At 40.4% G+C, this 18,616-nt stretch overlaps 1 protein-coding gene and 1 long non-coding RNA gene across 12 annotated transcripts in view; one reads left to right on the forward strand and one right to left on the reverse strand.

Annotated features, from left to right (window-relative positions):
* Nucleotides 1–18,616, reverse strand: part of ctnnd2b (catenin (cadherin-associated protein), delta 2b) — a 144,575-nt gene that overhangs the window by 100,928 nt on the left and 25,031 nt on the right. For all 11 annotated transcript variants that reach the window (XM_077556413.1, XM_077556417.1, XM_077556411.1 and 8 more), the window contains exon 2: nucleotides 6,264–6,400. In XM_077556413.1, coding sequence (XP_077412539.1) covers nucleotides 6,264–6,395 — 132 coding nt within the window. In that variant the 5' untranslated portion in view covers nucleotides 6,396–6,400. The remainder of the gene's footprint in view (nucleotides 1–6,263; nucleotides 6,401–18,616) is intronic.
* LOC144043156 (uncharacterized) lies at nucleotides 1,517–16,893 on the forward strand. Its single transcript, XR_013291055.1, has 3 exons — nucleotides 1,517–1,616; nucleotides 16,212–16,261; nucleotides 16,338–16,893. It is a non-coding gene; the product is annotated as an uncharacterized LOC144043156 (long non-coding RNA).

Genomic DNA, 18,616 nt, shown 5'->3' on the forward strand with positions numbered 1-18,616 from the left:
CTATACTCTGAAATTTAATGAGTTAGACCTACTGCTAAACAACTTTTAATTAGTTATAACAAACACATGAATAATGCTATGACAAGGAGCAATGTGTGAAGACCTTTGCAAGACTTTAATTCCAAAGTGTACAAAACATTTACAGCTGCAATTAATAATAACAATAACAATAATGCATCAGATTTATAAGTCGCTTTCTATTTTGTGTTTGCACACTCAAAGCGCTTATAGTATATAAACGACACAGCTGTTCTGGGGCACGCTGACAGAGGAGTGGCTGCCTGCACACCTATGACCCCTCCGACCACCATCAAACATTCACATCTGCCATAACCAATGTAAGTGGCACTAGCGGCAATTTGTGTAGTTGACTCATTGCAAAAATAATGGCCTAGTCAATTATAACCCCCTCCCATTGATGAATCAATTGTTTGTGGGTAGGAAAACTGTTGAGAGGCTTGTTACTCTGGGAAACCACTACTCATAGTGGCTGGTGAGCACAAAAGTTTATGTCAAAGCCTGAATGAAGCACTAATAATAAAAATGTAATATACTTTAATGGCTTGTGCTTTCTATGAGCAACGTTTTAAAAATAACTTCTACTTACACTACATGATTCCCGGGTGGCACTCCCACAACCCCCCAAAAAATCACCAGCAGCAGCAACCTAACCCAGAAAAACAGAAACTAGTGTTTCTGCAAATTCACCCATGGTGCCCAAGGAAACATGTCTAGTTTATGTCATGTCTTCATAGAAACATTTATAATAAAGAATAATAAAGCGTGCCTGCATTTGAGATTTTATACAATATCAACACGCACTACTCACAAAAAAAACCTTTACAGGTGAACTTTATATGGCCTTGTCTAAGCTTTTGAATGCACATGTCCCACTTTTAAATGTTTCAGTACTTTTAGCACAAATTGCTGTTGTCAAACAAGGGCAAAATTCACAAAGGACGTTGCTCCAGCTCATGGAGGTGGCAGCATCAGGGAACGGCTGTTGGAGACGGGCGTACCTCAAATGGAATGGCCTGCACTCTCTCCAGACCTGAATCCTATTGAAAACCTGTGGGGTCAGCTGAGCTGCCGTGTAGAGGCTGGAAACTCTGCACCCCAGAATCTCAATGACCTGAGGGCTGCCCTTCAAGAAGATTGGGATGCCATGCCTCAGTAGACAATGAGTGGACTCGTCGTCAAGCAGTAATTGATGCTCAAAGCCACGAGTTATTGAGACGTTGAACGTTTGTTTCAATGGATTGTTTGAGAAGAGGAAATCCTACTTAAATGTCCTACTTTGATGATATGATATCCCTGTAGCGTGAACTTTTGACATTTTCCATAAATTTCACCTGAAAGCCAAATATCCCTAAATTTTTGTGAGTAGCGTATATCTAAAGTTTGAAAAAGAGGTTTTCAAACAGCAGACAAACAATAGTCTGTCAATACCCAGTGGAGTTTTCATTTAATCTGCCATCAAAGAGACAATACATCAAAATGGCACATCTTCTATTGTAAAGCAACTTTTTCATGGCTGGCACATTACAAACAGCACTGCCTTCATAGCAGGTGTGTTGTAAAAATGATGGACGATAGCCTGACAGAAACCGACCAAAGTAAGAAATATTGTATTGAATTGCTAATCAATCTTGCATGTGTTGAATGAAACGGAGGAAAACAGCAGCAAGTATTTCAATGTACATAAACTGGCTATGTTTGTATGAAAGCATGAGATTGCAGATACACTTTTAAAATGATAGTTGGCGCCTGCGTGCCTTGAAATGATTTCAGCAGGCCACATCGGCTGCTCGAGTGTGAAAGACAAGCTGTTAAGGGTTGCAGAGCTTACAGAGGAGGGATGTACAAGCTGCCAAAAAGGTGGCATGAAAGTTCAGAATAGAGGGCACTCCAGTAAATTCCCTTGAAAAAAACAAAACAAGCTGTAAGTAATGTACGTGCTCAGCAGCCTGTGCAGCGAAACGAAGTGAGTGTAAAAGGCTGTCTACAGTACTGGAAGAGTGATGTCTATTGCCAGGTTGTTAATGGAGTAAAGGTGAAGCAACTTCATTCTCACGACACTTGAAGGGGGAAGCTTTTCACTTTCAGGGAAGTATACACTTTGATCTAGTTATTAGCGTCACTTTTTTTTCAAGGCTATGTAAACTGATACTTGAAAGAAGACGGTGAAGTGTATACTGAATGCAAGCACTTAGTAATTACTCTCCTACTACATGGTTCTTTTGCTGTGGAACCTCGATCAGCATGTTGCGGTGGGATGTTTGAATTAGATTCACTGTTTCATGACAGAAGGAATACACAAGACTAAATTGCTTTAAAAAAAAAACAACAACACATGGATGAACAATGTTTCACACAGTGTGACATAAAGCACGAACAAATGTTCCGCCTTCATGCTGTGAACCAAAGAACAGCGCGTAGACCGAGGCAATATTTCTTCACATTAGTTTGGAAACCAAATTGTATTTTGTAAGTTTTATAAGTTGAACTCACTAGTTCAGGTAGTGAGACTCCACTGCTGTTAAGATGTACCGTCTAATTTCACACTTGATGGGCAGGAAGGCACTCCAGGACCAAGATGATTTGTATAGAAAAATTAAAAAGTAAATTTTCCATTATGTCCCACTGAACTAAGCAAATCTGCCATACTTGTGAGTAGATAATATACTTACATAGTACTTTATTGAAATCTTTGCCAGTGTAGTCCAGCACATAGTACATGTAGGACATCTTATAAACCGTCTGTCAGTAAGGTGGGGGCTTTAGGACCCAGATGCGGGAAGGCAGGGCAAGGAGGCAGAGGTGCAGTCCAAAAAGACGTTTTAATATCTAATCAAAAAAAAACTAACTTCAAAATGCAAAATAAACTGAACTAACAAAACATAAAGCTAAACATGACAAAACAACTAAGGCGAGACTAACAACATGACATGGATCCTGATCAGGCGAAGAGGTCAGCGTGACGTGGCGAAAGACTTACGACAGTTGCAACAGCAAAAATGAACCGACACAGACAGGGGGGAGACAACCGACTAAATACACCAACACTAATGACATGACAAGACACACCTGGCTGAGGGCACTGATTGGATGACACATGAGGGTAATGGGGAAAGGTGGACACAATCAGGGTTGACACAGACACCACACGAGGAAGGGCAAGTGACCAGAAACGAGAGGAGTCAGACTTTTCACAATAAAACAGGAAATGACAAGACAAGGGGAAAACACAAGGAAAACATGACAGGGAGTAAACAAGACTGAAAATAAACATGACACCGACATGTTCAATTTCCAATGACTCTCTCATATTTGGGGTACAAAATCTAAAAAAAAACAGCACAAGTACTGTATTACTTAATGTTTGTCGGTTTAGTACAAAGAATTATTAAAATAGTATACTTTAACATACACAAGTAATAGATTAATGTAAGTACAGTGTGGAAGGCTTTCTCCAAGCGTCCATGGAGGTTGGCTTGCAATTCCTTATAAACGTACTTCACGTGCCTCAACCTGCCACAGGACACGAGAAAATCTGTTTCTTTTTGCGCCATGCCTATCGGTGGGCTTCTTTACACAGCATTTGAAGGAGCCGCTTCGATTGGCCGCAAATCAAGTCGGCTTCGTTCATGCCCACAATGGCGCCACACAAACTTTTTAAATGAGCCGTATGTAAGGGTCTGCGAAAACATCAAAACTTAGTGTCAACCAAAAGAGAGGAGGATTTTTTGGGACTATATGACATGGGATAGAGAGGATGAAGGCAATACAGTGGCAGGTGAACTGAAAGAACAAGGGGTGCTGTAACTGCTGTCGATTTTATTATCCAACCATGGGATGGCAAGTTCGCACGTCACATTCTTACCTCTTGCACCAGTTTAAGACTGCATTCTTGTTTTGTGCTGTTGTGTAACAGTGGGTAACTAAGTAGGGATACATCGAAATGCAAATTCTTGACCATAACCAAAAATTGAAAACTAGGAAAGCAATGCCTCGACTGGACCATTTTTTTTTTTTTTTTTTTGCCCAATGTGTATCTTTATGAGTCACTCCGAATATATGCTGCTCAGGAGGGTGGCGAAGTTATGAAGAGTAACTGCTGAATACATCAGACTATAATTTAATCCTACTTGAAACAAAACGCATAAAGTGGACATATGTGCCAGTACACTAGTAATAACTGAACCATAGAGATGATTGATTTGTGACGAGTGTCAGCTATGTGACCAGGGTTGGGGAATCCAGGTCCAGAAAGTAAAAACCATGACACAGATTGGCTTTAGCCACAGGTGTTTCTACTTAACTGGTAGGTCAACGAGCTAATCTCCACCTGTTGAGTAGATGCACCTGTGGATAAAGCCAAACTGTTTAAAGAGTTTTTACTTTCTGGACCTGGATTCCCCAGTTTAGATGTAGTCTCCGGGAAATGACATCTATGATGGACAATTGTCTCATTTCTGCAAACACAGTTTTATTTCTATATTAGTAACTTGCATTTAAAATGAAATCTAATCCGTTATAGTCGGATTTGTGTACGTTATGATTGGTATTATGAGAATAAGCTGATTTGAAGTGCAGTACATTTAAATACAAGCATAATATGATTTTTGGGTGGCAATGTTGGTGATTAGTGGTGCAGCCCATCTGTCCAACATTTGGACCCAGGCTGAAATATCTGCTGGGTGGATTATTTCGGGAGAAAAAAATGCATTATTGGTTAGCAGCAGTTTAGCAGATCCCTCACTTTCATTTTGGCTGCAGTCAAAGTGAAAACTCTCCGAATTGCATTTAGTAACAAGAACATTACAGTGTATCATCCATTGAAATGCTACAGTCTGTGTTCGACAAGCTGTTGATAGCTTTGCTAGCAAGTTCTATCATGCCAAACTCGTCAAACCAAGCTTAAAGGACTTTGCTACTTTCACAGTCATGCTGGAACAAAAAAATACTTTCTCCAAAGTTAGAAGTATACAAATGTCCAAAATGTCTTGGAAAGAGGAAATACAGAGATTACATCGGTTGAACAAATAAACTTATGACAGGGTGCCCAGAGATGAACTTGGGTTTGTATGAGGAAGTCTGGAATAGCAGAGAAGTATGTTCAAGGGTGCAGGACATGTATGAGGACTATAAGACAGTGATGAGATGTGCTGTAGGTGTGATGGAGGAGTTCAAAGTGGAGGTGGGATTACATCAGGGATCAGCTCTGAGCCCCTTCTTGTTCGCTATAGTGATGGACAGAATGACAGATGAGGTTATACAGGAATCTCCATGGACTATTATGTCTGCAGATGACATTGTGATCTGTAGTGAGAGCAGGGAACAGGTGGAGGAGAAGCTAGAGGCGTGGAGGTTTGCCCTGGAAAGGAGGGGAATGAAGATTAGCCATAGCAAGACGGAGTATGTGTGAGAATGGGAAGGACCCAAGTGGAAGAGTGAGGTTACAGGGAGATGAGACCAAGAAGGTGGAGTAGTTTAAGTATTTAGGGTCAACAGTCCAAAGCAATGGAAACTGTGGAAAAGAAGTGAAGAAGCGTGCGCAGGCAGGCTGGAACGGGTGGAGAAAAGTGTCAGGTGTGATGTGTGATCGAAGGGTTTCGGCTGAAATGAAAGGAAATGTGGTGAGACCAGCGATGTTGTTTGGTCTGGAGACATTGCCACTGAGGAAAAGACAGGAGGCAGAGCTGGAAATGGCAGAGATGAAGATGCTGAGGTTGTCTTTGGGAGTGACCAGGATGGATAGAATCAGGAATGAGTACATCAGAGGGAAAGCACATGTTAGAGGCTTTGGAGATAAAGTCAGAGAGGCCAGACTGAGATGGTTTGGACATGTCCAGAGGAGAGATTGTGAGTATATTGGCAGAAGGGTGCTGAGTTTCCAAATGTCAGGCAGGAGGTTTAGAGGAAGACCAATGAGGTTTATGGGTTATGGATGTAGTTAAAGAGGACATAAAGGTAGTTGGTGTGAGAGCAGAGAATGCAGAGGACAGGGTTAGATGGAGGCAACGGATTCGCTGTGGCGACCACTGAAGGGAAAAGCCGAAAGGAAAAGAAGAAGACATCCGTTGAACAAATAGGTTCAATACCAACCTCAACAGTAATTATTGTACAAGGCTCGAAAATAAATATAATAAAGACATAATATAAATAGGTTTGGATGGGTCATCTATTTGTGACTTTCGTTAATTGATTTTCATTAACAATGAGAGCCTTGTTTTTATGTTGCTCGGACACACACTTCATACCTGTTCCTTGACAGAGGCCAGGATGGCGGAGGTGGTTTCCGACTCTGATCCATCTCCGTTGGAGGCATTGAGGACGGGGCTCAACATGCTGGCAGCGCTGGCAGTGTCAGACAACGCTTCAGGCACTGGCATCACTCCTAGAAAACAAGGAAACATGCAACCCTTTTATTATTACTTTTGAGCTAACATGCCATGGTTTGGGCTGAAAGATAGTCACGCTATCTGATACTCTTGGACTTTGAGACACTGAAGTCAACATGAGAGTGATGTAGATTGATTATTAAGCTACACCTGATTGAAAGCCGTTTCATTTGATTTAAAAAGTTGCTGGCAAATACACTTTATTTTTTTTAACTTAACTGAAAGTAGCTCTTCTGATAGCAATGTAATACAGCATGTAGCATGGTCAGTATACTGGCCACGTATACAGTATAGCATAGCGGTGTCTGTGAATCAGTTAGGAGTGACTCGTGTCTAGAAAAGTTCCAGCTGATACAGTGCTCCACTTTTTTGGGGCGAAAAGTTATTCATAAAATGTATGTCTCGTGTCAGTTGCCTGCTTAATAGTTTTCTTCACTAGCGCAGTGCTGCCATGTCTTATTGGATTTGGAAAGTTCCCGTCGAAGGCAGGAGCTACTCAGGTCGCCTGGAGCCGGACCGGAAATGATGCCGACTTTAACGATAACGGGTGGTGGAATTTGGAGCCTAACAGTGCCCAATGCATATGTATTGCACAAGGAACAATTGCATGTGACACTTTTAACTAGGGATTGACCGATTATCAGCCGATAAAATGCCAAAATGCCAGAGAGTCCCATTACCGGTGAGCTATTTTTAAAACAGACCCCAGTTACTCATGATGTCCTACACTTATTTATTTATTTATCTATCTATATTAAGGACAGGCTAGGATAGGCGTCTCCCCTCCTCCTGCTGCACCACTGCACTTGCACTCGCTGTAGTAGGAGAAGAAAGTTAATTGAAGGCAATCAACTTCAAATTGGCTTGTTTACGTATCTTCGCAAGAAGAGCTTATTAGCGGTGACATTCAGTATTAGCGGTTATTGAAACCTTGACTTTTTAAAACCACGGTAAATCGTCAAACCGGTTATCGGCCCATGCCTATTCACCACTTGACACCAGTCCTTCTGACACACCTTGTATATTATACAGTGCTAGAATAATGCCAATCACCACGAAAGTTGGTAATTTGAGGTTGAAATGGCAATGAAAGCAAGGCTCTTATTGGTACTACAAATTAGCGTATCATAGTGCCATACAAAGGATTTAGAAGCTGACTTTACTGTCACATTACTGCACATAGCTGCTAAAAAAATAAATGTGTAAAGCCAGAGATTAATTTAGGCATCGTTTGAAAACCATGTGGGTAGAAAAAGCTTTTCAAATTAGGCATGCATGGACACATTAACCTAATAACAAGCTATTTAGATGGAATGCTTGAGTAGAATAAACACGATTAGCAATACACTCTCTGGCATGAGATAATCCTGATCTATTAACAAAGTCAGTCCGGCAATAAGAATCTACATGTGTTGCCTCAGAGGGTCTTGGGACAATACACACACGGAGTCAAGGCGGCCACGTGCCATCCTGTATTAGAGCACGAGTGGGAGGACACAGGCATCATATGCACCTTGTAATCCTGATGCAGCACGGAGCTGGCGTAACGGCTGCATCAGCCAGCTTTACACGCTGATGAAAGACTTGTCATGAGGACTTGACACATGCACATACACACACACATATTTATGCAGACGCATGGCTGGCTGTCGGCATGAGACAGCAACAGCCTAGGGCCGCATTACAAAAAAAAAGAAAAAGAAAAGCGAGCTGTGAGCAGTAAAAAGGGTCGGGAGCAGAAAGGTGAAAGCAGGAAAGGCAAAACTCATGCTGCCAAGCAACAATCGCTTGTCACTGAATGTTTTTATATGGCGGACGTGTCTTCAATCTATTTTCTACATATTTACATATTTCATTACCATCCTCCTTTCCACATCACATGCTGCATCTCTGTAGTGTCCTCTTCCTCCGCCAAGCTGCCTTTCTAACGCTTCTCCACACTTGACCTATTTTCACCGTCTCCTCGCCTTTTCAGTGCATTTCTGCTTTATTTAATGGCGTCCAGTGGAGGGTGACAGAAAGAGGATGGCCTCAAAGGTCGCAGGTTACGTTTGAATCTGCAACGCTACAGTGCACCTGAGCCCTTCCAGAACCGTCCCTTGTTCCTCACAAATGCTTGGCTGCACACTGGACATGATGACTTCATGTTTTGTTTTCATTTTTTCTTTCCTGCTAGCGGTTCCTTGTTTTGTTGTCCAATCTGTCACTGGTTTATTCAAGTTAGTTGTCTAGTTTTGTTGCTAGAAAGTCACCGTACCAGAGGAATACGCTACACGACAGTCAGTGAGCATATTGCATAACTAATTCTCCCATAAGTAATGCTAGTGAAATAATACATTCCGGGGTGGCAACACAACTTGTTTTTAGCACATCTGCCTCACAGTCGACAGTCCCTTGATTTGAATCTCATCTCAGGCCCTTCTGTGTGCATGTTCTGTTGCTTCCTCACACATTCCCAAAACAAAAGATTCAATTGTCCATAAGTGTGAAAGCAATTGTGAATGGTTGTTTGTCTATATGTGGCCTAGGAATGACTAGTGGTTACTAGGCCAGGGTTTACCCAAAGTCAGAAGGGACAGGCTCCAACTCACAGAGAGAGGGTAAGGGCTGTAGAAAATGACAGTCACCATGAAATAGCTTTTATTGAGTGTACTGCAAATTTAAGTAACATTTTTGCAATGCTTGACAGTCTGGTGCCATGCCATAATATATTAAATTATTCTATAATCTTTGATATCCTTTTACCGGGTTTGCAAGATAGTTTGGGTAGGAAATGAGCAGGATATCTTTTTTCGAGCTATTGTCATCAAACTAAGGAATAACACACACAAAAAAAAGATTTCTCATAAATCATAATACATCTTTAAAATGTATATAAGCTGTTGTTCTGATTGATTAGTTCCTGATATGTGGGCATCTTGTGGCCACCTCCCTTCATTGTGATGGAATTCAGCGGGCCAGAATTGTGCTGTGTTTGGCGCAGTTTTATATATATATATGAGAGTACTGACAATTCCGAACATCCGGGCATTTCTGATATTTCCACAATACAACGCAATGCAAATGTTTCCTTTATTATGAAATCAACGTAATCCACACAACAAGTCAAATTACAACAATCCGAAATCCAATGCGTTTCAATGATCAGAGAGTGTCATTTCACCAAGTAAGACCTCCATTTTGACTTGTGACATAAGCTCTGAAATGTCAATAGAGGATATTGAGAAGCTGGGGAATTGCTTCGTTGCTGCTGTTCAGTCACCAGAGTGCTCGCTGTGTGGATGTGAGGTCGCGCGGTGCCACCATGTAGGTGGAGAAATGTTCCTCCCGGGGACTGATATTTGTATGTTTGCATTAAGTTAGCAGACTCGTGTTATGCTAACGATAATGACCGTGTTGAAAGTAATTTCAATTAACATTTATGGTGACAAATAAACAACTTGAAGCAAGAATACTTTCTCTCTCATTTGGAAATGTTGTTAACTATCCACCAAATTACACAATAGAGAAAAAAAAACTGCCATAGGAAACAACAAAGTGGAAACAGCTCAAATTAGCGCAGAGGCCAAAACAGTGCTAAAGAAAATGTGCAAAACCACAACTGAACTTTATGATATATAACCCATTTATCTATACTGAATACATATATATATATATATATATATATATATATATATATATATATATATACAGTATATATATATATATATATATCATTTCATTCACTCAGCTTCAAAATGTCTGTCTGTTTGTCTATCTATCTATCTGGCTGGCTAGCTTGCTTGCTTGCTAGTATTCTATCCAGCTCAACTCAATGTTACTGTTAATAAACAACTCTCTTTATTTATGTTAAAATGCATCTTTTTTTTGCCTCCAGTGTATTCTTTAGTCATCCTTGATCGGACATCATTATGTCTTTCTGTGTATGGTGTAGATCCTTTTTAGAATGTTAGTCTTGATAAAGCGCCTAATCTCGCGTGTGATGGGGATGCAAGATTGTAACGGGGTCCTTTGCTGGCCTGCATACCGGCTGATGATGTCATGCTAAAGGATAGAAGTGGCAACAATGTGTGGCTTTGGGAACCGAATTGTGGTTAATGATTATTTGGAGGGAAAACATGGACATGTTGTATGAAGAAATATTTCACATAATACAAATACATTATATGCTTACAATCATGCAGCCCAATCATATCTGGCACCGACAGTGGACAGAAAATGTCTGGGCATAAGCAGAAATGGAATAGGAGCTCACCAACGTGGCAAAAATAGATAAATGGTGCCATTTCAAACAACACAGGCAAAAAGCTTTAAAACGTTGTTTTTTTTAACCCACTAGAGCTTGCTAGAGAACTAGGACTTAAATTTAGGGCCAAAGATACTTTATTCACAATCAATAAAGTAAAGTAGGCTAACAATTTAAACCACAACTGTCAAAACAGTTCAATTAAAAAACATACAAACTAAAAAAAACTTTTAAAAAACATAGGCTATCAGCTAAAGAAATTTATAATACCGTGTAATTGCAAAAATATCTACTGGTAAATAGAAACCCTGAGTACACCCCCCACCTAACATAAATGTTTCTACAAGTTCTACAAATATTTCATGTCACTGGCCAAACAATTGCCGCGCGTCTGCCATATCTGCACATTGGCTAATGATCTCAATTGCTGTTTGAAGACAAGCCGATGTTATCTGGTTTGAAAGGGTTTACTCCTATTAACCACATACGAGTTCGCTAGGAAGAATTTGTGGTTCTGCTATGGTGGGAATGATATACGACACTACACTACACAACGGCTACAACCTAATTGGAGGTGCGATAAAAATAGAAAAAATTAGCACACTCGTGCATTGCTCAAAGTGGCAAACCACGTAGGTAACTATCCGTCACGATCACTAATGTGTACTTGAACTCAAGTGAACAGGTACTTACTTCAGGTACATGCACAACTCTAAGAGGGAAAAGAAATAGCCTCCCATGCAGGGAAAAAAAAAAAAAAACAGCAGAGCCTGACTGTATTCTTAAGTGACAGGTGCAACATCCAATTAGAGCGCAGAAACAACAGCGCCGTTTTCAACACTGACAAACCCCGTTTTTCATCGGTACTTTTTCTTGGTGTGAGAAATGAAAGTGAAGTGTGGGAGTGTGAAAGAGGGCGGAAAAGCGTGAGTGTTAACAGCACTGCACATATGCATGATTGATTCCATCAAATTGCAGGGAAAATCAAGCTTGAGTTTGAATGTTCCGTTAGGTTTTCATTTGAAAAAACACAAGAGCGAAGGGAGGATATTAACCACCCACCCAGACAGGGAAGGCAGCCAAATATAGGTCAACTCAGCCAACCATATCCAAACCCTTCCTACAACTGACCAGTACAAAGCAGCTTTCCCCAATAACAGCCATAACAACTGGGTTATGGAGGCCAACAGGGCAGCTCGAGACAAGACTCTGAATATGGATTATGCCTAACGGCTTTATCTTACTCTAGTGTAGGCTTGTAATTGATGTATTTTTTTTCGTTTGTCTATATTTCAGCATCGTAATGTAGTGGTATTTAGAACTACATTTCAAAGGGGTAATCCCCCAAACTGCTACAACACCGTAAAAGCATCACTCCATGCTATGATTGACATGATTGACATGAGGAATTCCGAGCTTAATCTTTTGACCGTTTAAGCTCATCAGCCCGCGGTGTCAGACTGGCCTGTTTTGCCGAAGACAGAATTCATCACAGACCAGCAGCAAATCAGACAAAAATCCAACTGGGCATGTTATCTTGCTGCAGTGCGTGTTCTTTCTATGCACGACTACTTCTCTATCATACAGCACATTTGTGTGTGTGAATGTGTGCATTCCTTCTGAGATGGCTTTCTTTTGTGTTTCTCTCAGAGTCCCCTGTCACCTCATTAAAACTTGCTGCAGTGTTTTGGCTTCACCAGTCATCTGTCCCTTTGTCGACTGCCTGTACCCAAGGCTTGCTTAACAGAACTTAACATTTATATTTATGAGATAATTAACGCTGTCTGTAGCTCAGTAATTATTTACGGCTAACCAGAGTCACTGAGAGAGTCACTGCAATATATATTGTATATTCTGGCAACCATCCAATAAATGCTATAGATGCGATTTTATGACATTAACTGACGTAAAAATAGGAAACGTGATCCCAGGCAAGGGAAGATGTCAATTAAATGGATATACTGTGTGATACTTATTACAAATATGAAAATGTATCTGTGAGGGTGGACCGTATGCTTAGCTTGGAATGATATGGAGTGATATGACAATAGGCTTCTTCTTACTATGAAAAGCAAACAATGGCAGATGGCCTCGGAGTGTTGGTCCTCCATTAACCAAATCTATGCCTGGTCGGCTCCAGATGCTAATGGGTACCGAGATACCCTCTGCCTTTTAATACACCCATAAATCTCACAATCCATTCATATGAAATACATTTAAGAAGTTGAATGGTTTCAATACGTATCTATTCATTCAATAAATAAAAAAATACAGTCTTAAAATGATTAAACATTGCAGTTAATTGAAATCCCAGACTTATATATATATATATATAAATATAAATATATATATATATATATATATATATATATATATATATATATATATATATATATATATATATATATATATATATATATATATAAATAAAGCATCATGTTTCTTCTGACTGGAATTTATGTCCATTTAATCTAATTGTGTTATGAAAGCTAATGAGCATGCAGCCATTTTTAGACACTCTGGAATACTATATATGTTTTCTTTCTTTTGATTGTATGTAATTAGTTTCCGTTGCAATGTGGTGAGAATCAAGGGAATAGGGCCCCGTCCACACCAAAGCCAGTTGTACTGTGTTTTGCGTAGCCTCCTTAGCTTGCTTATGCTTTTGCAGCAAAAATATTTTGCTTCTTTATTCCCACGTTCAACAAGCAGTGTTGTACTTGAATCACCCGCCGTTGTCACGTCTCCTGTTTTCGTCTTTTTCATGTTGTTTCGATACACGCAAAGCCATATTTGTTCTGTAGATTGCAATAAAGTTAGGAAAAAAAGTGTTCGTCTTTTTCGCTGATTCTGCTTCTACGCTTTTTGTTAACTCCCCGTGGCTGCGCTACAGCGCCACTCCAGACTTGACATATACATTACAGCCGTTAAACGTCCTCAGCGTCTTCTTTTGGACTCACGCAAGTCTTGTAATACTTCTGTGTGTACGAGATTTTTCTGGACGGGGCCTAAATGTCATGTTTCGGTTCTATGGAGTTGGGTTTTTGTTTGATTTTGCGTGTTGTTTCCGTCTTTCTCTGTGTGATCAGTGTTTTGTTGTGTGTTCCTTGTCCCTCCCCTTGTCTCATCATGTGTAACCACGTCTTCCCTTCCCCGTGTGTTGACCAATCAGTGCCCTCAGCCACTTGTGTCTCACCCAGGTGTTTCTTGTTGTGTCAATCAGTGTGAGTGTATTTAGGCCCCGTCCAGACAGAAGTAAAGCCAGCTTCGTTCCTCAAACAAATCTCGTACACACAGAAGCATTTCAAGACTTGAATGTGTGTCCAAAAGAAGATGCTGAGGACGTTTAACGACTGTAATATATATATGCCAAGTCTGAAGTGGCGCTGTAAGGCAGCCACGGGAAGTTAACGAAAAGCGTAGAAGAATCAGCGAAGAAGACAAACACTTTTTTTCCCTAACTTTATTGCAATCTACAGAACAAACATGGCTTTGCGTGTATCAAAACGGCCTGAAAAAGAAAAAACACAGGAGACGTGACAATGGCGGGTGATTCAAGTACAACACCGCTTGTTGAACGTGGGAACAAAGAAGCAACATTTTTTGCTGCAAAAGCATAAGCAAGCTAAGGAGGCTACGCAAAACACAGTACAAAACAGCTATCCGCCATTGTTGTTGACAGACTGACGGTTCGCGCAAGAATTGGCGCATACGTCATTAATCATGGTCATCGAGCTGCGACCATTACGTCATCACTGGAGGAGTATTCTGCATAAGGTGTCCAGACGGACGGAAATCTTTCCACTCTGGAGCCCGGTTTCAAAAGTGATCAGTTTCAAGTTCCGAAACCGCGCCGTCATGTGGACGAACGGCCTAAACGGTAAGAAACTTTGAAACATTGAAACTGGCTTTCGTGTGGACGGGACCTGAGTCTCCTGTTTTTGTTTGAGTCTTTGTCAGTTTGTCGTTTTCACGTTTTGTGGTTTCTCCCATGTCTTGTGAATACCTCGTCATGCCATTTAAGTTTGCTTCGTTTTAGGACTTTGTTGTTTTTGTTTTTATCCTGTCGTCACATTGTGCACAACCTTGTTTTTGTTTAATTAATAAAACTTTTGTTTTGGGACTTTACCTTGGCCTGCTCGCTCTGCCTCTCCACACTTGGGTCCACAAGTACAGCCAACCGTGACAGTAAAGCTATTGTCTATCAATCTTCATTTAGATTCAAATTAATCGAAGGCTATTGCAAATAATGGGCCTCATTCACCCAAAAAATGAATGACTTCTGAAGTCCTACTTACACACTTTTGTGAAATCCTGATGCAAATCTAAGTGGATCACGGTTAAGCCACAATAACAAAACCATGCATAATGACAATAGAATACTTCATACTTGATTTGAAGTCATTAAAGCTGTGTGTATTAGTGCACCCACCCACAAATGATTTGGCCTGACCCGTGCCAGAGAGTTGTGCACGGGTAAGCAACAATTTCATTTCATGGTCCTCTAGTTAAAAGTTTCTGGTTTAATTGTTCTAAATATAAATGTTGCAATGGCTAAAACAAACATCTAACAGTGCAATTCAATTATATGTTCCTCTGTGATGCTTATCTGCTATTTTAATTAGTGTTGCCAGGAAAATCACTAACGTGCACATACAGTATATGCAACACACACACACGGGCCATACAAATCTAACTGTTTAAATCTATTCCCTCCCTGCACACATTTGTGAGCAATATGTCCTCCAACATCTACACAGCCTCTGGAAAGCCGTCCAGCTCCAATGTCACCATTGGTACGATATTGTTAAATGAACTCGATCAATTGTACTGTGCTTAAGCCTACAGTCTATTTTGTTTAACTATGCGTAAAGTACACCTCTGTGCATGGCTCGGGCACGGTTGGGGAGGTAGGCATCATCTGATTTCTCATGCACAAGCTGATGTTGTTGTTCCGTCTTGCTAATTAGCATTTGCATAAACTAAAAACTACTCAAAGTAAGCCACAAGGTCAGAAGTGCAATATGTTATCATCACGTGAGGTTACACAGTATATAAGACCAGCCCTGGGCATAGGGGAACTAGGCGGTCGTCTAGCGCGCCATCTAGTGGAGGGGGCGCTAAATTGCAGGGGGAAAAAAAAGATGTATTTATTTTTCCCCAAAAAACATTTACAATGAAAAGGTCCCAGTTCTCAGGTGCTGCATTAAGAAAGCATAGACAAGGAGGAGGCAGAAAAACTGGCCCGGGGTAGAGGCATGCATGTCAGTCAATCATCATTGTCTATAAAAATAAACATGAAAATAGCGTTAGCTTCTTAGCTTGCTTGTAACTTGTTTACTCCACCATTATATCCATGCTGCTCTGCGCACCAAAGCCAGGCAAAGCTTGCTGGCTTTAAAATAAAGCAGTCAGTCCAATCCAGATTTCTGCAAATAGATTTGAAGAAATCATTGTTTCACATATCCATGTTAATTTATACAAGATAAGAATTGGGTATTTATTGTGTGGTGTGCTATTAAATATTTATTTATTTATTTTCTCGGGGGAACAATCTGCAGTTCGCCGAGGGCACCAAATCACTTAAGGAAAGGAGGAGGCGGAAAAACGGGTAAGTGTTTAAGGTATGTTCATTATTTTATATCCTCACTGACTCACGTTTACACTTCTTTTATTTATTTTTGTAGATTCCCGCAGTTGAAAAAGAGAACTGTGCGATTGAACGCAGCCGACTTGAATAACATAAGATGATATCAACCACACATCTGTGTGGAGCTCAGATGCACCTTGATCAAATCCACCTGAGCCACAACTTAGATCTGGTAAAATGTAGTCTACTTTCAGTCAACAAACTGTCAGGTGAGCCAGGGGCGTGTCAAAGAATACACTCTCGGACCAGTGAAACACCCAGCTTGGTGTAGCGTGACCTGCCAGATTCCCTAAAATGCTTAATTAAACTTGCAACGGCCCGAAAATCAAGATGCATACAAAAATAGAGCCCTTGTGTTAAACTTGCCTACATCTGTATGAACATCCTTATTTGATGCTGGACCATGCTGAACTTCAGTTTTGCAGCACGATTCTTGCAGCTCTTGGTCGTTGTTTATTCATTACCGAGAGTATACAAAGTATTTGTAGACTCTTACAGTCTGTTCCCTGTGACAGCGATGTTATTGTAAGCCACAAAGATTTTTCTGTAAGCCACACAAATAATTGTTTGCTTCTACATGGAACTAAAGCAGAAATAAATCCTCAAGTTAATTTCCGCTCCTGCTCTTCCTCCACATTTCCCTTAATCTTCCTCTCTGTCTTTGTCACACACACGCACACACAGGCACACGCACGCGGCCTCTCCACTGCAGGCTTAAGATTCATTTCTGAATTCAGAACTCTGCATTTTTAGTGATATTACACCCAGGTTTGGTCATTCTTGTCTCCCCTTTCCATGCAAATCACCCTCCCTACTCTGTTATGAATATTTTTTTCCTCTAGTGTCTCATTTTGAAAATGTTTTTAGACAAATTATAAGGATGCAATTTTTGAACTAGTGTTGTTCCGATATTACTTTTTGGCTTCCCATGCCGATTCCGATACCTGGCTGTGCCGTATCGGTCGATGCCAACACAATACCGATACCACACCGTTTGAAAAAACATGTTTGTTTGCTTTTTATTCTAAGAACTGCATACTCACTTGGATGTAAAATCATTAACTCATTCACTCCCAGCCATTTTCACTGAAGCAACCCCCTTCGCTCCCAGCTGTTTTACTGGATTTTGACTGATTTTGCAAGGCCCACAGAACATTGTGTTCTATTGCTATAAAAACATGGAACCTAGCAAAAGATTAGAGTCTCTTCTTTCATCAGGAAAACAAGTATATTTGTATCTGTTTCTGTTTTTCAGCAATTAGCAAAAACACTGGGGAAAAGAGCTTGTTGCAACACGGCCCTGGTTGACCTCTTGTACTGCCACCTGCTTGCTGTTTTTTGTAATAGTACTACCATTGCTTTATGTGACCTTTTCAGGTCAGAGGCTGCATCAATGCTTTGTTTATGCTCTAGCATAAAAAAAAACACATTAATAAAAACATAAATATGTTTTTAGAAACATGGCAATATTTAAAATAGAACGTTTTTATACGTTTTGGGGAGCAAATGAGTTAAAAACCTTTGTGAAACAGGAAATGTATGCACTGAACGCCTGTGATCATACAGTGAGTGTGCACTGCGTTCAAATTTCTATATTAGTATCAGTAAATGGTATCGGCTTGTTCTTTGTTTGTAGGCCTACTCGCCGATAGATACCGACGCCAGTGTTTTAATGCAGTATTGGGGCCCTTCCCGATACTAGTATCAGTATCGGCAAACACCAATTTTAACCACTGACATCTGCCAGTTAGAGTTCATTTGGATAAATGGGGAATTGAAATAGGGATATTACACTATTATTATTACAATATGTAGTTACTAACAGCTAAAACCCTCTGCCTCATATAAGCAGCTACAGCAGAAATTTACACAGGTATAAGGGGTCTCTACAGTAAAAAAAAAACAGAAAAGAAAAAAAAGACCACAATAAATAATAAAATAATGTAACCTATTGATGTGTACAATTCATTAAATATCGCTTTGTACTTGACACATGTGGACTTCCCAATACCTATCGTCCTTGCAACGTAGGTCCAAAATTGGAAAGAACATCTCTTGTCCACAGTGTTCAATCGGATTTAGGTCTAGGCTATGGCTCAGCCATTCCAAAACTAATGGATCTGATTCTCAATTTACTCACACGTATATGATTAGCTGATCTACTTACAGGGAGCCACGACTTACTGTCTTCTGTTCTATGAATGGCAACAGGCTTTTGTACCTTCAGCCATCCAGTGAAACAGCACTTAACGGCTCTACACATCGCTGGCATATGTACGTTGATGAACAAAGCACTCCAGACGATCTCGCATTGCA

Source organism: Vanacampus margaritifer, chromosome 2 (genome assembly GCF_051991255.1).
Source record: "Vanacampus margaritifer isolate UIUO_Vmar chromosome 2, RoL_Vmar_1.0, whole genome shotgun sequence".
In the NCBI taxonomy this organism is placed as follows: domain Eukaryota; kingdom Metazoa; phylum Chordata; class Actinopteri; order Syngnathiformes; family Syngnathidae; genus Vanacampus; species Vanacampus margaritifer.